We start from the raw sequence: 22,210 nt of genomic DNA on the forward strand, positions 1-22,210 counted from the left end.
TATTTTGTGAATAAGTGTGTTCAATTGCTTGGATTGAATGTGAAATGGTAAGTTTAATGCTCGATTTCTTCATGGTTTTCTCCTTCTTGGTCGGCTGAGGGTTGGGCACGCCTTAATAAATGGCTCGATCGCCTATCCGTTTCCAATAAGCTCGGTCTAAGGCCGGATTCCTTTCAACCAAGGCTGCATCCGATCTTCCCCAGCTTGCTGTGCTCCTTTATGCCTCGTGAAGAGCGGGTTTTTGACGATCTCTTTCCTGTCGGGACTGAGTCCTCGACCCATGCCCCAGGTGTCGTAGCTTTCCGACTTTGACTATCGTCAGTATATCTACATCGCTAAATAGCTCATTCATGTCGTGGTTCATGTGGTTCACTCTCCTTGGCCACAGTCGTTTCCTCATATGACATCGCCAAAGATGGTAACCGTTGCTTGAAAATGACGAGTACACTCTGTATCCGATCAATTTAATATAATGGGTTAATATAATGGGCCTCAGAATCTAGCCTAATTTTATTCTCAACCTATCTTACTTAACTATCAGTCGCTTTTTGAAGGTCTTGATCAGCTGCCGAAATCTTTTGAACCCGCTATCTAGCGCAGTTGTCTTTCGAACGAATCAACGTTCTAACGAAGAGGATGTACTAATAAGACTTAAGTGGCTGAATCGTCCGATGACTGTACGATAGTATCTCAACTGGGTTCAAATCCCACCCAGACCGCTGCACCATACAGAAAGACACAGAAAGCTAGAAATGACAGGGCAAGACCTCTCAAGGAGTTAATACCAAAAAGTAAGACGGGAAAGCTTTGGAGGCCGACTAATTTGGGGGAATAAAAAATATAGAGGTGAAAGAGGACACACACAGAGACAAAGACCCAAAGCCTCTATCAACAAACGATTTAAAAAAAAACTAGCGCCGTTGTCGGCCAAACCATTATCCCAGCCATACCACATCAACTCCTTCACTCTATCTTAGTTGGGGTCTGCTATGCTTCTTCTACACATGTGAACTACCTAAAAGGACTTTTCGGGGTGGATCGTCTGGTGGCATTCTTATGACATGACCAGTCCACCGGAACCTAGCGAGTCCAATTCGCTGACCAATGGTGAGATTACCATACAGCTAGTATGCGACCCAGTTTTTCACAAACACAAGAAAGTTAACTGCACGTATTTGTTGAAGATTTTATAACAAACCATTAAAACAATAGAACACCACATTATTGTGAACACCAGGGAAGAACAGCAATAACAGCTTATAAAAATTCACTCCTTTTTGTTACGCATAAAACTCGCCAGCAAATATTAATAGACATTGCACAAGTTCAGCGCAATCAAAATGGTGTTGCAACACTTGTTACCTTCGCCCAATCTCAACCCCAATCGTTAGTTCCTCTGTGCGTGTCAAACGTTAGCGTGTGATCCCGATCCACACCAACCACGGGGCGTGACATGTAACATTATATCACTCACAAATCAACGACTTGTAAACATTGGCACACTTCCTGCACACCAGCGATCTCGCAATCGTTTTGCATTGTACGTAAATGTCAGCCGAACGAAGCAGTTAAACAGTGAGTGATGAATAGGTTCAAAGTGCGAATCTGGAACCGTTTGATAATGCTACCCATTATGCAATAGCAAAGAGGAACAATCGACAGGAGTAAACGAATTACATGGTGTAAAATTTGTAACGTTCCGCTAACAATGACATGCATGTGCCAAAGAAACGCTAGCTTAAGCTCAAACTCTGAAGACTAGGCAGATGTAGTTCAGCACATACATGACATGCTTCCAGACGTAGTAAAGATAAGCATTGGTTATAGTACTCGTACTTTTACATTTTCCTGTTTTATAAAGGAAATATCAACGTTCGAAGAACATTTCGTTTCCGTGGATATTAATTTCAATTTCGTGGTGTTTTACTTCAACACCGGGGCGTTATATTTCAACAGTTCTGTTGAACCGAGCCACTGCAGTAATAGGACCACTTTTATCGGTCCCCGGGACGACAGGATCGTAGTTCAAACCCCATCCTGGCCGCCACCCCATACAGTAAACCATCCAAAGCATTGTTTAATTTATTAGGAACTTACTTTTCAATTACTTCCATTAAAACATCTCTCCCAAATTTAGTCTGTTTCATTTATTTTGAATACATCTAAAATCGTTTACCTACTCGCTGAAAGCTATCAACACGCTTTATACTGCCCGTCTTAAAGCATTTAAATGTCAGTGATTTCCACATTACCATCCGGTGGTTCATGGCTTCCAGAATGCTTCATAAAGTTGGGTAGTGAAAGCGACATGATTGTTCATAAAACTGGCCCCATTCCGGGTGGCAAGTGCTGGCTGGCACTAGCTTTTGTCAGCTAGCTCACATCATCAACTCGTTGTTGATTGACTCCCATATAACTGTTGGCCCCCGTAACCACAGCGCGCTCCCGTAACGCTTCCCTGCCAGCGGTATGAGCCACAAATTACTTACGCTTCAATACAACTTACTTCCGGTGTGAGCATCGATATCGTTCCCGTCCACATTTCCACTTCCTCGTTGGCGAGAAACTATTCGCTGATGGCTTGAGGGCCAACAATTCACTACCATCTCTGGCTTCGGCCTCGGTTACGGCTCATTGAACAGCAGTAAGGCAGACCGGCCGGAACTGTCTCTGTCGGTTATCAAGAACGATGCTCCCATCGTGTGGTAGAATTGACGGGAAAGACTCGCGAAGTGAAGAAGCTGGCTAAACGCTCGACTTCATCGCAAGGGCCCGTCAACATTATGCAACACATCTTCCTCAACACTGAAGGAAGACTTCCCTTCTTCCAGCGCACCGAAGCGGAATGCATTCCGGAGAGGTTAGTAAAACAAAGCACAACGGCTTGACGACGATTTTGGGGTGACATTTTCGCACTTTCGCTCACCACCTGGCCGCTGATACTCATCAAGCACAGTGCTCAGTGAGTCTCAGGCGTTACTGATGCTTCCTGTCGCTGGCACTGATGCATGATGGCGCTCGTGCATGGTCAGTGAAATTATTGTCGCACAGTGCAACGAAACCGGCCCGAGCAACATGGAAGTAAATTAAACATCAACACCGATTGTACTACTTCCCGGCACGGCATGCCGTTGGAGCCTTTTGTTTTCTGTGGCCAACATGGGCGTGTTCTGGCATCCCCCAGCTTTACTCCGGTCGGTCGGCATAATTGTGTCATTGTTGTTGGAAAGTGCAATTTTCTTCTTTATCAGCTGAGCGCATCACACCGTACGCGTGTGCCTTTGGCTCTTTCACTCTCGTTCCGGGAACCGTTGTGTGCAACAGAGTGTTTACTTTTCATTATCTATTGATCATGAACTCACCTCAGTTGACAAAGGGGCGATGGGCGCTGAGTTCATTGTGATGAATTGTTTTTGTTTCCCCCACTGTGGAGCGTGTTAGTTATAAAAATGATTTCTAAAATTATTCCGATTGTTTTAGATTTAAAGAAATTTAAAAAAAGCTTATTTTTCTATTTTTGAAATTCTACCATTTTTTCTAGAAAAGAAATCTCTGTTCAAAATTAAGTTTATTCAATAAACTTCTTCTTCTTACGTGGCTCTACAACGCCTCGGTCAGCCATTGTTGGCTTGCGCTGACTTGATTTTACCCGTAGCAAGATAGCCAGTCCTGCGTACGGGGAGACGGTCTGGATGGGATTTGAAACTCGGTCCTGCCGTGTGAAGACCGGCACCGCTGTCGCCCTGACCATCGAACCGCTCGTTTAGTAAACATTACCCCTAAAAAGATAACAATGTTTAGGACAAAGCGCAGAAGAAAGAATCAAAACACAACACAAACAGAGGAGTCAAATAACAATGCTCAGTTACAACTGCACCTAGACCGGTGACGGTGATAGTTTAACAACCATTACACACGAATCGAAGCGGATCGTAACGAAAAGGGACAGGCTAAACGCGAGCACAACAAAGTGATAAATAAAGCCACACAACTCCCAGCGAACCGCAGTCACTTTGAACAGTTCATGCGCAAGAGCACGTAGGCAGTGGGCGCTTAAAAGATGTCACTTTGAAGTTAAATTTACCGATCCCGCCATCCAAAGTGAATCGATAGTTGTTTTTTGTTGCCTGATGAGTTGTTTGAATCTATCAAACTTCGTTAAAATCGTCCAAAAAAAGTGTAGCAAACGGTGCATCATGTCCGTAACAGTGTGCCAGCAGTTGTGTGATGATTTTCATAAAAAAGTACTGTTTGTGGCCGTTGTGCAGACGCTAGTGTTTCATCTGCTCGTGCAGCAGACAGCAGCAGACGTGTTTGAGCAAGAGTTCCGGGCACAAAGATCGCTTGCCAGTAGGCAGATTGCAAATCGACGGGATACACGGTGTAAGAAGATTCAGCATTCTGCTCATAAGAATCCATCTACTCAAGCGCAAAGAGAATTAGGTTGAAAAATATGTGAAAAATTCCTATTACACGCTCCGTTCCCAAAAGCACTCACTAAAAGGCAAAGAGTGATGAGCAAACAACGCGAACGCCAAAGCACAACGCGCCAAGGATGATTAATGCGGACATTATCCTTTACCAGCGCATAGTGTGTCGGAAACCAATCGCCGCCATTCTGGGGCGAGTTTTCAACGGCTAACACTGCTAACTGCTCGACATGCGCCACTCTTGACACATAAGTCAAGAGCCGGACATGGTGGCGTCCAGCGTCCTTGGAATATTCGATGAATGACTTTATCTACTCTCGCATCATAATCATCATCCGGTCAATGTAATCAAGACTAAAACAGTCTTGCCCCTTCAAGCGACCGAAACGGAGGTGAAGTGTTCTTCGTGTAGCTGCTCCATGGATGCCGGAGTGCTACTGCCTTCGAGCCGAACCTTTAAACGTTTCGGTTACGTATTGCAGACACGTTCATTCAGTGCCAGTTTGCCGCACTTCCATCGAGTGAACGATGGACAAGATGAAAACCACACGCACACAGAGAAACATAACAAAGAAAAACAAATGGAAGGACATTCCCGGCTGCCCTTCTGCTGTTTGTGGAAGTAATTTTTGTCCGACCATCCATCCAACCGAGTACGTGCAGGTTGGGTAAGGATCAAATCCTGCAGATTGCCTGGTTTCCTCTGTGATGGAAGTACTTCTTCGTCTTCAATATTCATAACTCTAGCACGGAGGACTCTAGCTCCCGCTCTGTGCTCAGCAGGAGAAGCATTGTGGTGGATGGTGCTTACGCTTCGGTTCCTTCATTAAACACGCAGGGCAAACACCGTTCGACCATGTAGCAACATAATTTCGACCCTATCCCTTATCTCTTGCCCGGGACAGTAGTGATTCGGTAGGTTAAAAAATAAACTTGCCATTTACTGCTACCGAGGGCACCGGCTCCTCCAGCACACCAAGCCGTTGTTCGTCTCGCAGATTGGTTCAAATTTAATTAACTAAACAACACTGGCTGCCCCGTACAAGCCAGCAGCCAGACTGTGATGCGAGCTCGTGGCACATGCAACGTTGTATCGTTCACTTAACGCAACGACTCCCGCCATCGTCGGGATCAGTGCGAGACGTGCGCTTTTAAAGCTGGTAAATCCCTCCTGCTTTCCCGACCCAAGGACGACGTATGTGCGCTGCGGCATAAGGGCGAAGGGGCGTGAAAGCCACAGCCAAAATCTCCTGGCCGTGGCAGCTCGACATTGCCCGGATTTGGTTTTGAATATTAAAAAGTTCATTTGATGCTTCCAACGCCATCCGCACCGTAGCACTGTTTTTAAGCTACGGCAAAGAGACTGCGGCAGGATCATTGATAAACGTGCAATAGGAAAGATGGCAGCCTGTTTTCGTTCTGTTCCAGGCATCCATAGCAAGCTTGGACCGACAGCCCGGGCCATCCATAGCAAGCTTTGATAAGAAGCGAGGGTTTTTTTGTCTGCGTAATTGAATCGTTCTACGAATCGCTGGACGAATCAAATCGCAGGGATTCTGGTGAACGGAATCTGTGGATCATATTTCAATCCATTATCTTACGTTCCTTTCATTTTATGAGCGTATGAAATGAGCTTTATGAGCGTTTTATTTACAGTGAAAGGAAAAACAATGAGACCACATTATTATCCGGTTTTGCAGACCCTGTAAGAATACAATCAATGTGTGCGGGTCAGTTATTTGTAAGTGGTGACCATGTTACAACAATAAATTAGAGTGAGGACCAGACTATGGAGACGAGCAATTGTTTTAAACAAATAAGATAATTAAAAGAGAAACTGCTTTAATACCTGGCCATTGAGGTCAGAGTACTGCTCTGAAAAGTAGAGTGCAAAATCGAGAAAAGTGCTCAGAGTAGCTCTTAACTACTTAATTCTTAATTAAGTTACGTTAAAGGATCAAGAGTGTAGCCACTTAAGATAAGGCCCTTTTCACGAGCAAAACTTACCTCGAAATTTGCGCTATTGCTTAACCTGTACAAGCTTAGCTGGAGTATCTCACAATATTTCTTATTTCTAACGAGGCTAGCGACATTACCTGCATGCATTAATAGAGCTTGAGCCAAACCGCATACAAAAGATCGTTGTTAGAGCGGACAAACTAGGCTGACCCAGTATTATTTCCCCTGGCTAAGTAATGAACATATTGAACTCGATATGATCTTTGGTATAAGCAGAAGATTTGAAACACTTGACCAGATTTTCGTGTACGTCAAACCAACCCAGTTTTGATAACAATCTTCTTCTTCTTCTTCTTTTTCTTTCCTGACCTAACGACCTCGTAGGTCATGGCTGCCATTGCTGGCTTATTAGACTTATTGACACCGCATAGTTCGATGGTCAGTCCTCACTATGGTGGAACGGCCCAGGTGAGCCTTGAGTCCCGGTCCTGTCGTGTGAAGCCGGGTAGCCGCTGTCGCCTCTACCACCGGACCACCCCGGCCCATATTTTTGAGGCGAATATGGCGTAGTTAATCCAGTCAAATTGTGCAAAACATCAGTGTTGACTGCAGCGATTTGTGAACTGTCTTTAATTCCCTAACCCATGTGAACACCAACAGTACGGGTATGGTCAAAACAGATCATTTGCGAAGAAACACTTGTTGCCATAGACTCCAATAGTTTAAACAATTTGCCTGCCGCACAAACGGGTTTTAAGTAGTTTGAGAGTGTTTTTCTATCGCTTATAAGGCCACGCTGATTGCACATATTGAAGCTCAGACCTCTCTTATACACGAGTGTCATCCAAGAAGTCTTTCAGATGTTAGGACACTGCGATATATGTAGAAAGAGCTTAATTATAAGTTTTTTGTATTCCTGGGAAACGGCCTGGCCATATTTTTATTATTTTTTTTTTATTCATAAAGAACGGCCTGGCCGTATTGCTAGCCTCGCCGTATTGATAAGGTTAAAAGTTAGTCAAAGTCGAACTACCCGTAAAACAAAAACGGCAAAATGTGACATCTAAAAGCGTACAAAATTAATGAAATAATATCTAAACGTTTTTATTGTCAAACATCGCTTCACCATCCCATTATCCTACCTACATTATCGCCTTTCCAATCGTACCTGAACGTCCACCGTTAACGGTTTGCTGTAGCAGAAAGAGCCGCTTTCTAAAGCAAAAAATGCAATTAAAATACGGTATTCGGGTCAATGCTCCCATTATCCCGCGGTTCTTCCGCTTCGGTAGCGTTTGCCGTCATTAGTCAAACCTTTGCATCCGACAGCCCATCACACTGGGGCCATTTTATCGCCGTGCGTCGATCGGCCTCTGCTGGAGGTTTTCTCAAACTTCACACCCAACTACGCACCAACATCCTACTCCATCCTGCTGTGTGAAGCACACCGGATGACGTCAAACGGCTGAATGTACTGAGAGCTACAGTGTTCCCAATCGCTTTCCATCCTCACAGTTCTGCCAATATTTACCGTCTACCAGTGGGGTCAAGGACTGTGTTCGGCCGCTTCCGGTGAGTATGGATCCTGCCAGCCCAACAACGAGTGCGTGCTGCGTGGTGGCATTCCAGCAGGACCCTGTGCCGGTGGATACGGGACGTGCTGTATCTGTGAGTAGTAAACCCATTTCATACCGCGATGCACTCGACTCGGCGCACTGGTACAGGTTCTGCTCTTCATCTTTTTTCCCCCCTCACAGTTATGGCATCGTGTGGTGGTGTTGTGCGCGAAAATGGTACCTACTTCGTCAATCCGAACCATCCAGACAGTACGGATGGGACGGGTAGCTGTCAGTTGACAATCTTAAAGATGCATCCGGACATTTGTCAGATACGGCTGGACTTTGACCATTTCTCGCTGAATGGGCCCGAGATCGTGAATCACATCTGTAACACGGACCAATTTCTTGTGTCGGGCGGAAGTCCAGCTCCGACGATCTGTGGCAGTGCAACGGGAGAACACAGTAAGTAGCTTGCAATGGGTGGGACGTCCATGTGCCTAAAGCTTTGCATGCATGAAAGCAATGTAAAATAATGAGGCGGTGAAATTGATTTAATCGAAATGTTCCAAAACTGAATAGACTTCTACGGCATATTATGTTACTGATTAAGGCAAAACAGTTTTTTTTAAATCACTATTCAGTTGGTCGTGCAGTTAAATATTATTAACCCTGACGGATCATTTGTTTAGAAGATGCTTGAGGTTTTTTGATCCTTCCGAGCCTTAAGGGTGCCCTTTTTTTAGATCGCTACTACACTCGCCGAACATATTTCTGCGGAAATGCACCAGATTATAGTAACATACGTGATGATAGATCAAACCAGGGGACAAAAACGAGCTTTAATCGACAAAGGGCCATAAAATTCCTTTATTTATCATTGTACTAAACCTAAACCTTTTTTACACTGAAAATTACTGATTCGATTTGGGGCCTCTAAAACTAAGGCTACTATCGAATATTATACAGAAGTCACGAACGAACAAGATAGGAGAACATCCAGGAGTGCATCGAGGAGCAAGGAGGACGAAACCTAGTGGAAAGCAGCCTTAAAATCTGTATAGATTGAGGCTGCCTGTATTCCGGAGTCTAATTTACATTTGCATAAACAGACAAATTGAACATGATTTGTAGCAGTTATTAGCCTAAGTGCAAAACCATGATGCGTATTGCTTGTATAGTTTGAGGATGCTGTCATGAGAGAGTTGTAAAGAGTAAGTTCGAAATTAAATACTGACCATCAACGAAAAAATTGAAAAATAGTTGCAATGCTGGTTGCATACCTACCCTGTAGACACAGCTTAACTTTTCCCGACCTGCTCATTGCAGTGTACATAGATGCCGGAATGGGCCAGAGCAATCCCATCATACTGACCGTCATCACCAGCGGCCCTAGCTTCCCCCGCTCCTGGCGCGTTCGGATATCGCAGATCCCGTGCGGTGCCATCGCAAAGGCTGACCAAGGCTGTCTGCAGTACCACACGGGCGTATCGGGCCGGGTCAAGAGCTTCAACTTCGATCCAATCAACGGACGGCAGCTGTCGAACCAGGACTACAGCATATGCATCCGGACGGAGCGCAACTTCTGCAGCATCCAGTACACGGCGTGCCCGGGCGCGGTCCCGGGCAATCGGTCGCGCACCTTCACCCTGTCGGGCAACAGCAACAGCGTCGTGCAGGCGATGGTAGGCGGCGGCACGCAAGGATCGCCCAACTCGTGCACGAACGATTGGCTGATGGTGCCGTGCGCCAAGATTGCCGACCGTTTGCCGATGGCCAGCACGTGCGAGGACAAGATTTGCGGTGGCACTTTCAATGCGGAAGTCAGCTCAGTCGAGCGAACGGTCGTCTCGACGATACGCCCGTTCCGGCTTGCCTTCCACGCGGACTCGATCGAGGCACCGACCGACGTGGATAATCGTGGCTTCTGTCTCGACTACGTGCAGCAACCGTGCACCAGCAATAAGTAGTGGGAAAAGGCTCAGACAGAAAGGAAAAAACACATCATTACAGGTGCAATTTCCTCCGTTCGGATAAGGGTTCGTGCAAATAAATTGTACGCCGAACACTCGGTCAGTTTTTGTACCATTTTCTGTAAAACGAAATGTTTCTTACGAATCTGTTTATTTGAATCTTTTGATCAGTTTGTCACAATCAGTAGGTTGTTGATGTTATTGTTGTTGTACGTGTTTTGTTTGATGATGGCGTGGTGTGATTGGCGCTATGGATAGGCGCGTGTACTGCGAGACCACCGGTGCTGGGGTCTCTGTGTCTAATGATTTTCGTAGTTGCGCTTGGCAGAACACACACTTGTTTGTTTCAGTTGCTTTTAGTTGCTCGATTTATAGACTTTCCAATGAGATGTTTTGGTTTGCTTTTTTGTTTCAAAACCAATGACCATCTTCATAAACTAACGACGCTAACACTTGTAACAATGCCCCTTATCGCTGCTCCATCCAACCCAACACCGTTAATATACTTGTTGCATTCAATCCTCTCCGTAATATGTTACGTTGACGTTTCTATATGCAATAATATACTTTGATTTGATCTTTGTTTTTTTTTACCATCAACTAGTAAACACTCCGAGTGGATCATGAAAATGTAGGTAACACGAGAAAAATAGAGAATCATCGTCGTCTGTGTGGTTGTGGGAACAGCACTCTATGTACGGCACGGGGCAACCGATACCGGGTGATGAAAAAGGATGCTTCTCTGTGTATGTGTGTGTGAATGTGATTTTCTTAACTAGATACGCTTCTAACTCCCCGCCCTAATAAATTCCATTTTTTAAACATTTCCCGGTCCCTTCTCGACTCTAACTTTGACACTTTCGAGCGAAAGATTGTCCGCTGGCAGCGTGAAGAACCTTCCAGGACAGAGTTGTGAAGCTGTATTGAACACAGCGATAGTGAAATATTTTTAGAACATCGAGGTTTGAAAGTGATCCGTTTTTTGTTTGTTTAATTCAAAACATCACCATATAAACTTTATCGCTCTCTATATATAGATCTACTGTTTCATTGTTTTGTTTTTTCTTTTCTTTTCTTCTCTTTCTTCTACTTTTGTCGATTGTTTTTTTTTTGTTCTTCCTCTATTTTGCATCTGTTGTTGTCTGTGTTGAGCTGTTTTGTATTTTGTTCTCCTGTTGCTTCCTTTTGTGTAAGTGTGTGCACCTGGTGGGGCACTTGTTAACATTAATATAATCAAATAACTAACGTGGTAAAGTGGCTCGTTATACTATCATTTTTAAAGAGGTACTCTCCCCTTTCACTTGATTAAACTTCTTAGCTTGTCAAATAGAGCATTTGTCTTTGGTTCGTTTAATACGGCAACATACATGACAACACTGATAAGTAAAAAGAGACAGTTTGTTCTGTTCGTCCGGTTGCCCTTGGTTTTGGTTGTAACACACACATGCAAACAAAAAAGGGGAGGGGGGGTGATTTTTCTTCCATGGTTCACACGATTGCGTTTTCAGTGTTGTAATGTTATAGAAAGAAAAACAAGTTTGATGATGTGCACTCATTGTATCGTGGTTTTTGTTTTGTGCTCGTGTGTGAAACGGAAACTAGTTCAACCGATGTTACTATTTAATTTCTCTACATACTCCTGTCTTATGTTTCTTTTCTTTTTTCGTTTGTGTTTTGTTTTCCTTTGTCGTTTTGCTTATTTTGCTGGTTTTCGCTTTATTTTCGCTTTGTTGGATGCATCATTCCTCTTCGGTTGACTCACACGGTGGACCAATGATTGCATTATCTAAGCTTTTGTTTTATTTCCATTGCTTCTGTCACTCTTTCGTCTGTTTGTTTTTGTTTTTTCTCTTAAAGCTTATATCACTTTCAACGAGTTTTGTTCATTTTGATTTATTGGTCATTATTTGCATGTACAGTTTGACACCGTTTTTTGTGTTTTTTTTTGCATGCAGTTTCGCCGAATGAACTGCACGATTAAAGGAGACGAACTTATCGGGTTTTATGCCTCGTGAGATTCGTAAGCTTGAGTTGAAATTGCATTTTTTTTTTTGCTATCTAACCGTAGGGGTTAAGGTCCATCAAAAGCGCTACATCAATGCAGTTTTTGCGACAACTTATCATTCCGAACAAGCGCCAACATTTGGGGGGTGATTTAATGAATTGAATTGCCATTTTCGTTTCCATACGTGCGAACATAAGCACATTCTACCAAGTTGCTAAGTAATAAGGTGTTACATATGAGAAGCTAACTCAGTAGTGACTTTGGCGCCACTCATTAGACAATCGTTTACCAGCTCACTCACGAATACTTCAGAGTAGATCAGGTGGTGGTGTGTCAGGATGGATGATATGATGCTCTACTGTAGCTAAACTTTGTGTGCGTTGAACAATACTTTACTTATCTTTTTATGTTTTTGTGGACAGCTGTTTTCACTGCATAACAGAAGAAAATAAGAGTTCCGAGCTCCAAAAATTTCAAGAATTGTTGCTTGTTTTAGAAGTCTTAATAGCAATCTAAATGATCTTCCTTGAAGCCTTGTAAGTAGACGTTAAATTCAAAAATATTTTCAAACTCGTTTGTGGATACATTAACTTATGTTTATGTTTGAAACACTACTCAACAATACAAAACAAGAACAACCCATCGCAATCATTTCCATCATTTTAGTAGCAACGAATTTTTGTTCTAAATTTATCTTAGCCGAAGCGTACTGCCCAATGTCGACCGAGCACATCCATGACCCGGAACAGGAAGAAAATCTTCGTAGCAAACCCAAAAAATCCTTTACCTTGCGGTCCCTTATCTGGTTCCCTTCCATAGCCCCCATCCCATCATAACAGGCACCATGATAGATGAAAAAGTTATGCAGGACCGAATGGGACAGCTTCCACGTGCCTTTTTCCAGCAGGAAATAGATGCTTAAAAATTCATCCATTTTACCAACAACTTCACTTGCGCCCATGCCACGCTTTGCGATTGGAGCCGGGTTTTTTTTCTCTGCTCTTCCAAGCTCATGGAAATAGGCAGAAACAAAAAGGGTCTTCAGATACGCTCGACCAAGAAGAGCGAAGAAGGGGGAAGAGAAGAAGTGAAGAGGGAGAGCTAGAAGGCGAGAGTTTGAGGGACAATATCATCGGTGAGCTCCGGCACCCTTGTAAATGACGCACTGCACTGTGCCTGCCGAGTGACGACCACCGGCCGCCTTATCGATACTCGTTTGAGACACATTCCAAAAAAAATCCAGGAGGCCATCGATTTCCCGCTCGGGGAACTCCTGCTGGCAAAGGAACACCCCATCAGCCCTCAAAACTCTTCGCATCGTCCGGACCGGTGTGGAATACGGAAATGGAAACAATTTGCAAAAGTTATATTAAAAACTTTAACAAGCCTCCAAGGACTGACGCCCTGCATGCTTGGACCGAGCCCGAGGACGTCCATGGCTGAGGACGGATTGCGAATAAGGAAAAAACGTTGCCCAAATATTTCTCACCAGCGTCGGAACGGAACGAAAGAAGCGAGAACAGGGTCCAAGGAAAAGGTCTCTGCCACTCCCATTTTGATCCCCGTCTTCCTTTCGGCTGTGTGATTCCGTTTGACTGTTGTGTCCCTATGATTGCGATTGGCGATTCTTGGCGCAGTTATTTCATTCAACTTTACAATTGGGTTATGGGGTTTTCGGCTTTGTTTTATCGTGATGTCCGATTCGTTTCGCCATTTCCGCCGACAGTTTCCGCAATGGGGATTTTCCTGCTGTTGCCCCATTACGCTCTCATGGTCGTCGCTCTGATGGCGCTTACGCTGGCTTTTGCCTATTGTTTGGTCCTACGCAATGGATGTTTGTACGGGTGTTTTGATTTTTTGCTTCATTTTGAGATACGATTTCCCTGCTCTTTTGTCCTGCAAATCATCTGCAATTTTGTTGATGGCGTTTTTTTAAAGAAAAACAGGACCGTGACTGGTGTAAGTAAATCTCCGCATAGACATGATGCCAAGATACCGCATAAACATGGTGCCAAGCGTTATATGTCCTATCAAAAAGAATCAATAACACAAGCCATTCATGGTTGGTGATAGAGAAGTGGTTGAAAAAGCTCACAGCATCCTCTCTGTAAACACGGACTATTGTCAGCGGTCGCGTACAGGTTGTGGATGCGATTGATTCAAATGTAACGCACCGGCCAAAAGAAGCACGAGGCTGCAACAATGCGACAACAATGCTGAAGAGTGAATGGATGTGACAGAACGCTGGCAAAGGCAGAAGGGAGTTCGAATGCCCAGCGGCATACGGGCTTACGCGTTCGGTACGAACGCCTCCTTCGACTTCATGAAGTACGTCAGTATATCGATCGGCAGCGGAAATACGATGGTCGAGTTCTTCTCCGCCGAGATGGTGTTCAGCGTTTGGAGGTAGCGTAGCTGCAGAGCGGCTGGTGAGTCACCGATCACCTCCGACGCTTCCCGCAGTGCCCGCGAAGCCTTCTGCTCACCCTCGGCCGCAATCACCTTGGCACGAGCCTCTCGGGCGGCCTCAGCTTCAGCCGCCATCGCACGCTGCAGCTGTACCGGAAGACGCACGTCCTTGCTGTGGTTGCGGGTGAAGTTGAAATATCGAACTGTGAACTCATCACGCAATCGGAGGACAATGGCCAGTAGCCTAGACGATACTTACATCTCGACGCGCTCCACCTTGATGCCCCAGGCTTCGGTCGCTTCGTCCAGCGAAAGCTGCATGCTGCCCGAGATTGTCATTCGCTCGCTGAGAATTTCGTGCAGATGCCGGGTACCCATCGTGTTGCGAAGCGTGGTCTGGGCCAGCAGGCGGGTCGAGTGATGCGCGTTCTCGACATTCGCAATCGAAACGGTGGCGTTCGACACACGATAGTACACCACGGCATCTACCGACACGGTGACGCTGTCCTTCGTCAAAACCTTTCGGTCACCAGAGGAGTCGACGATCGGAGACGTTTGTCGAAAAGAAAACCCACCAACATACGCACACCCAAAAGAGCCAGATCAAAGGGAAGATAGGGAATGAGATGAAAATGGAATCAGTAAACAAGGTGCTTCCCGATACGGATCACCAATCAGTGTTATCTGTTGCATTTGCGTAATGCGCCCTGGCTGGCACCAGCTACGCTACTTACCTCTTGCGGTGGTACATCGTACGTTCGCGTTCGCAGATCAACACGCGCGTATGCATCGATGCATGGCAGTATGAAGAAGATACCTACGAGGACGCACAATGGGATGGAAAGACAAAAAATGTAAAGACAGAACCGAAAGCAACACGGGAAAATACAATTAAGGTGTGAATCAATTAATATGCTAAGTACTTCCGAGCGGGAAAATAACGTTCGCTCTTTTCTTGTAGCTTCTAGTGCCAAATGCCCTGGTCGGACAGGAATCACTGGCCGGGGAGTTGGGAAAATTGGAGCGTGGTGGAAAATTGTTCCGGGTAATTTACCTGGTCCTTTGGCGCCTCCTTGCATCAGCCGACCTAATCGGAATATTACGGCTCGTTCGTATTCCTGCACCACCTGCCGACCGTAAGAAAGGAGAAGAATGGTTACCGGAAAGCGGAAGGTGTAATGGCGAGCTTAAATTATTCCCAAATTACCCACGCGACGAGACAGACGGGTTTTTCTTAACTTCAAGCTGCTGTCTAATTGAAAATTGGTGCAATTTGTCCATAAACGCTACACTTTAGGGGGTGCTTTTAAAGATGTCAACACCATCCACTGCCAGGTGGAATATGACATACCGGTTTTTGCGGTTGTCAGTAAAACGTGGGTAATTAAATGAATAAATCTTTTACTGACATCTTTTTACTTATTATCGGGTTGATCGTTTTTTTTTGCTTTAACTGTTCTTTCTTTTTCTATAACTAATTTTTTTCTTGGCTTAACGATTTCTTGAGTCATGCCTGCCTTTTCTGGGTTACTAGACTTTTTTATACCACGTAATTGAATCCCACTACGGTGGGACGGTTCGGACGGGATTTAAACCAGGTTCCTGCCATGTGAAGAACGGCGCCACCGTCGCTTCTACCAGAAATGGCAGGCATGATCTAAGAGGTCGTTAGTCCACAATAAAGAAGAATTACCTCCAGAATCATCTGAACTAGTCTTGCTTTTAATACTTTTAAACCATTTAACAAATGTGTTTGAAGGTTAGTTGTATAAGACACTGAAATCAAATTATGTCCTTCTTCTCAGGCACTGTAGCCTCGTGAGGCTTCGGTTACTATTTCTGGGTTCCTTAACATTATTAAACCCATAGCAGCTGGATGATCAGTCCTGAGTGAGAGAAAACGGTCCAAGGCACAGAAAATTCGTAATATAAAGTACACTGATCCGTTCGAGGGTCCTCTAAGGGAACCAGCTCTGGCCTACAGAGCTGACAGAGGACGCCAATAAACTCACCATTTCGAATGGCGGGTGCTAAGGACTCTCTACAGAAAAGGAGTGATCACCACGTGCTAGATAAGATGTTTGGTGAGGAAGATATATCCTGACGGTATCCACAATCGGAAGGATACAATGGTTGGGGCACGTGAAGAGGATGCCCTTTTAGGAAGATCAAGCAGGTCAAGAAGGAACACTCCATACCATTAACGATATTGACGATTTTTCACTTTTATGTGTTACAGTTCGTTCAGGAAATCTGGAAAAACCCTGGACAGCTGGCAATTGGCAACTGTACGTACTGTTTCACTGTACATCATTGTTTATGGCGGTATAAGTTATCACATAAGCCTGCGTTTTTATACTTTAATGTAATTCACCTATAGATGTCATGGAATTGAAATAATTATTTCTGCCTTAGCCATTCTTTATCTTTATCTTTATCTTTATCTCGTCACCCTCAGGATCTGCGGATTCTTATACCTCCGCGAGCATTTAACGAAATATTCCCAGATAACCAACATTGACATCGAAAGTAAGTGGTATTGCCATGCAAAAAGTGGTTTTTGCCATGAACAGATCGTCACGACATTGCGACTTGACAACTTGGTCTGTTTCAGCTTCCAATGATGATCTACTACATGTTGCGGTAGGATTTTCTTTTACAGAGGACATAACCACCGCTACAGTCGGGATTTGCATCAATGACAAGGATCACCCTAGTTATCTCTGCTCTGCACCATTTGTTATGGATGAAACACATCCGGACGATGGTGTTTGCCACAGTCACCTCCTTGCCATTCGGGATGCTCATTCGATGTATCGCTCTAACATGTCTAGCATGTAGGGTGTCTTTCTGAGCTTCGGACACCCGGTACAACAATAAACGGTCTTGTTCTGTCCATAAATGCCTTTTGAAAAACTCGACTTTTCAATAAAATGGGGCGGTCTCTTCTTACACCTTTTCTTACTCATGCTGCCTCCATTAGAGCGGGACCACTCTCTTATTCTTTCTTGCTATTTAGGTTACTTTTACTTGACTTGTGCAGGACTACCTCTTTTTTTTGCCGGACTATAAAGTATTTTGTTCGATCCTAATGAGCAGACAACAAAGGAGTACGCTCCTTGTCCCCATTTGTAGTTTTAACATAGTTTTTATTATCACATGGTCATAGTCAGTCACAATCCTATTTGTATACCAACGATAGTCACACCATGTCCGCACTGAGCAGTTGCCCGTAAAGAACTGACAAGTCTTTATCAGTGATTCAGCCCCTAGCAACTACATAGTAAGCAGCATTTCAACACATTTTTCTTTCCCTAATTGGATTTTTCCCACGAACGAATGCTCCACATGCTTCCAAGCCATTCAAATTTTTAACCCCATCATTATGTTGCGGTACCGAATCATTCATCTTAAGTCAATAAATCTGTTGCACAATCAGCTTGAGCCTGTTCCCCTCCAAACAGTCGAGTTTCCGCCCCGAAGGGCGCCTCGAACCATTTTATTCGCGTGCATTATTCGCGCCCATAAAGCATTCGGTTTGTTTTCTTTTCTTTCCTTCCGGCCTCGCCAGCAGCAGCAGCAGCAGCAGTGGCACACCATCGACGGTTAGTGGTTAGTGGCAGGAGCGAAATTGTTTGCCGGTCCAGGCGGTATTTTCATATTCACATCGTCCGTCACTTTATTTAAGTTCACACTTCATTTAGCCAGTCCACCCTTACGGTTTCCACGGTGTCCTACCCCGTTCGGTAGTTCGGCAGTCCCGAACTCGAGTTTTGGTTGGCCAAAGGAAGCTTTTGGGAAGGGAGGGAGGTTGCGCTGGGAAAATAGATGTGCGCCCTCAAAATGAGAGCGATTTCCCGTCTAGTTTTCCACCGTTCGGACGAGTTTTGCGGTTTACACGGTCGGCATGGTGGATAGCACGTGCGTGTATGTGTCCACGTGTTGGGAAACATGCGTGTGCTTGTGTATGTGTGTGGGTGTGTGTGTGTGTGGTGATATGCAAACCACGTGGAAGCCTGACTAAGGACCGAAATTTAAATTTGATTCCCTGTCTCTTCTGCGTACCCTCGTCTCGTCTGCGTCTCGATCGCGCCCACCAACAATGAGTTGGAATGATAGTGGAAAATTTGGTCGAAATTTGGCTGAAGCCCCGGTTCTTACCTTGAAGCAGACGAGCAGGCTGAACGGCATTGTCAGGACGACGAGCACCCAGGATAGAAATATCAGGATACGGCCACAGGTCGATGCTTCGCCGTTCGTGTCATCCTCGGCTGAAAGATAGTACAAGCAGAGTGTGAGTCAACTGGAAGAGGGCTGACACAACGCGAGAATAACGTCGATACAAAGAAAGAAGGTTAAGACGTGGTACGACTAGCGCAAGAAACCGTTGAAGGTTGTGTGTGAGTGTGTGTATGTGTGTGGTGGCACACACACACACCCAAACGTAAAGTGAAAACTTTTATTAGATTTTCCACCATTGGCATTGGCTGGTGCGGTTGTTCTTTCGAAAAACTTCTACCACGGCTGCCACTAGAGGTGGTGCTGCTGCTGCTGCTGCTGCTGGTGAGAACATCCTTTTTTACCACTCAGCCAATTCGAGCGGGTAATTGCTACAAGGCGATCGTTCACACCCAGCCTGTCACGTTACCGGTACGCAAAATGGTCGCATGTGTGACAAGTGTTTTACATTAGATAAAGCCAAGGAGGTGTAACATGTTGCGCCGACTTTACAATCGGTCACTTTGCGTTGATTGGATCTGTCACACCAGCAGACCAGGGTTAGGAGCTTGATTACGATTGTTTCAAAAGAATAACAGTTTTCAAGTTTGCTTTACTGCCGGTAATAATAGTTTAGTGCTAATGTTTTCAAACAAAATCGGTAAATTACAGTTAATGACACTATCGTTGGAAAACAATTTACTGGAACCTTTACATCATTGAATATCAAGGATTGGATTTTTGCAAATTATCTATATCTCAACTACACTAAGTAACACAATCTTAATTCAACATTAATTATAACTGGGGAAAACCGCTAGTGTCAACCAGATAACTGACATTGCTACTAAACAGATACATTGAACCTGGGGAAGTTTGCTACAATTACCACTCAAAAGCTACAAATTAAAGTTACTATTTCGTTCCAGAAAATGATTACTGATCCCCATTGGCTATTCAAAATCCACCTTCAGCCATCGTTGTTTCCTTAAAGGCACGCTTTAAAAAGGCATTATTCTAAACGAGTCGAGTCGTATTACGTTACTGTTGCTGGCTTGTTGTTCCCCCTCGCATCTTTGCCACCTTTTGTTATGGGCTCTATTTCTAGATCACACCAGCACACACACACACACACCCATAATTCAAGCGGGCAAACAAAACAAAAAACCACCCGAAAAAGCAAACATCAAACCGGAATTGAAACTTTTTACGCTCCTTCCTCACTGTACGCCAGTAAATCACTCCTGAAAGTATGCAACCCGCACATCGCACCACGTCGATCGCGTCGACTTTTTATCCCGCACTGCCTGCTATTTAACAGTTTTTGTGCTTGTCCCTGCGACTATGAAAACTTGAGCTCAGTTCAGTTGCTGCTGTTGCAGGAAAGTGGATTTATGTTGAGACCAGTCCCTCCGGCCCTCCCACAAATCGCCATTATGCCCCAAAAAATCACCGAAAAACGTTTGCGTTTGCATAGACACCGTTGCATCATCTTCCAGTGTCGATTCGTATCAGCCCGCTTTCGGAGCGGAATGGTGGCCAAACTTTAACGTTGACAGCTTTTTGCCGTCGGTGTGTGTTTTGGCTTGACGGCAACGAAACGACCAGCTTATAAACGGCCACCGAGGCAGAAAGTTGCCACAAAGATAAACAGAATTTAATTTCCAAAGTAAACTGGAAAGCTGGGCGCGCTTGTGAACTGTGCCCTGGCTCATATTGATGATCGATGAGGCCGGAATGGGCACACGCGGTACTCAAGGAAAAAGCATTATTTCGTCGGCGAAGTAATTTGGCAAGACTAATGGAACAAACCACAAAGCCTCGTAAATCGAATATCGAAATACACAATTAACATTTCCACAAATAATCTCAATCCACTTCAAAAGGATCTTTCCCCGCACAGCCAAAGACCAAGCGACCTCCTATCGCTGACCAACCTCCATCAAGCTACAAACTGCCCATGTACAGTTGAAGCACTTAAAGCACCCAACCAACGCCCGGGAATCTTTAATACCCAAAAGCTTTAGTACCCCACGGACACGGCTTGATTCTTTTGCAGGAAAAAATTTCCCAAAAAAAAGGAAAAATGTTCCACGGTGAATTTAATGAAATACTTTATCCAGCTTTCACTTCTCCGGACGCACTCTTGGAAGACCTTCGGAGGCGTTCATTTAACGACCTTTTCGCGTCACAGACACAGCGCTTTCCCGGGCTAGTATAAACTCCCATCACTTTCGCCTCATCATAGCATTCATTGAAGGAAGCAGCAAGCGAGCAATAGGGCTCGTACCGTAAATTTTCATAAAAATCCCATAATTGGGCCTGGCAGCAACTGAAAGATCCACGTTTAAGGAAAGCCAACAAAGCTAGATAGGACTTTGGAGTAATATCTGAGGGACTGTTTGACAATAGTACCAGTTACAACGGTCGTTGCAATTAAGTTACGCCACGAAGTTTACTACCTGTGCAGGAACTGACTAGCAAATGGTGTAATTTATTGTCAATTACTTCACAGTGAAATAGGGACGCTTTAAAAACGCATGCAATTGATATTTTTGCAACAATTGCTCGATTATAGGGGAATAAGAAATTGCTTAGCTATTGAAGACGTTTTGCATAAGATTGTAAAGAGAATTTGCATATGCGCTTGGCATTTTTAAATGTTTTGTTGAGTTTATTGCAGTTTGATTGAGTGACATGGATGGTGTGGATTATGCTTAAATGTTTTATTTGGTTGGATCATTTGAAAATATAAACCCGAAACTTAAATTTAGATTAATTATTTGAGCAATTTTGGTTTATTTGTGGACCTTATTTATCATTGAAATTGCGAATCGTAATATGATGTGATAAAACAACAACAAGATGTTGGAAATTTTGGTGCAATATTATCGTAAGACACACACATATATATATATTTGTATAAAACTTTAACCCGTAATTTTGATAAGGCTACAAACTACCATGCATTGAAATAAAAGTAACGAAAATAGCTTAAACTCATTTTTTTTATTACTGCACCAACCCAGCAAAACTGTCATCTGTAAGGTGTGGTAAAATAGTGAAACAACACATATAGAGGTTTGGGAATATTACGCGACAACTTAAAACACACACACGTGGGACGGTAGTTGTCTGTCATGCACGATGTTGTAATTCACGCTGGTGCTATATAAACTATGTGGATTGGTGTGTGCTGGAGTTGGAGATCGATCGTACTTTCTTGCTGGAACCATACGATACGAGCGGCGTGCTATGCACGGGACAATACACGGGGACATAATACATATGCAAGGATTCGAAGAAGAGGAACAAGAAGAAGAAGAAGAAGAATATGATGATGAAGAAGAAGAAGAAGAACAAGTAGATGAACAAGAAGAGTGGAATCAACCAGGTAGTACTATGGAACGAATGGTGTGTTAACTACGTCAACTGCGAGTAATAAGAGCTTTATGTACTTCCTGCAGACAATGCGAATCGGAGTTGCCAATGTCGGAGATGGGGAAGATTGGACCGGTGCAAGTCATAAGAGCCGATGGTCGCGAGATGCATTTTTATTTTATGTTGATGAATTTAGTAAATTGTGCACACCGAGACACCGAGCGAATTTCCAAGAGCGATCCCAGAGCGATGGGCAAGTTACGGGTCACATACAGCGAG

The 22,210-nt window shown here is 44.3% G+C and overlaps 2 protein-coding genes across 6 annotated transcripts in view; one reads left to right on the forward strand and one right to left on the reverse strand.

Annotated features, from left to right (window-relative positions):
- The first annotated feature begins 4,033 nt into the window (after positions 1 to 4,033).
- Positions 4,034 to 10,511, forward strand: LOC118517161. Its single transcript, XM_036063041.1, has 4 exons — positions 4,034 to 4,383; positions 7,905 to 8,057; positions 8,147 to 8,410; positions 9,275 to 10,511. The coding sequence occupies exons 1-4, from the start codon at positions 4,131 to 4,133 to the stop codon at positions 9,913 to 9,915; spliced, it is 1,311 nt and encodes a 436-aa protein (XP_035918934.1). The 5' UTR covers positions 4,034 to 4,130; the 3' UTR covers positions 9,916 to 10,511.
- Positions 10,512 to 11,020: 509 nt separating this feature from the next.
- The window catches only part of LOC118517163 (band 7 protein AGAP004871), a 64,586-nt gene continuing 53,396 nt past the window's right edge, over positions 11,021 to 22,210 (reverse strand). For all 5 annotated transcript variants that reach the window (XM_036063044.1, XM_036063045.1, XM_036063048.1 and 2 more), the window contains 5 exons: positions 18,494 to 18,603; positions 15,387 to 15,459; positions 15,067 to 15,149; positions 14,592 to 14,851; positions 11,021 to 14,504 (listed from right to left, as the gene is read on the reverse strand). In XM_036063044.1, the coding sequence (XP_035918937.1) occupies positions 14,213 to 14,504; positions 14,592 to 14,851; positions 15,067 to 15,149; positions 15,387 to 15,459; positions 18,494 to 18,603 (818 nt within the window). In that variant the 3' untranslated portion in view covers positions 11,021 to 14,212. The remainder of the gene's footprint in view (positions 14,505 to 14,591; positions 14,852 to 15,066; positions 15,150 to 15,386; positions 15,460 to 18,493; positions 18,604 to 22,210) is intronic.

Source organism: Anopheles stephensi, unplaced genomic scaffold (genome assembly GCF_013141755.1).
Source record: "Anopheles stephensi strain Indian unplaced genomic scaffold, UCI_ANSTEP_V1.0 ucontig58, whole genome shotgun sequence".
NCBI lineage: Eukaryota > Metazoa > Arthropoda > Insecta > Diptera > Culicidae > Anopheles > Anopheles stephensi.

Coding starts and splice junctions, on each gene's coding strand:
- LOC118517161 (XM_036063041.1), top strand. CDS start 4,131: ATGAGTTGTTTGAATCTATCAAACTTCGTTAAAATCGTCCAAAAAAAG. Junction 4,384..7,904: donor AAATCGACGGGATACACGGT/GTAAGAAGATTC, acceptor CCATCCTCACAG/TTCTGCCAATATTTACCGTC. Junction 8,411..9,274: donor CAGTGCAACGGGAGAACACA/GTAAGTAGCTTG, acceptor TGCTCATTGCAG/TGTACATAGATGCCGGAATG.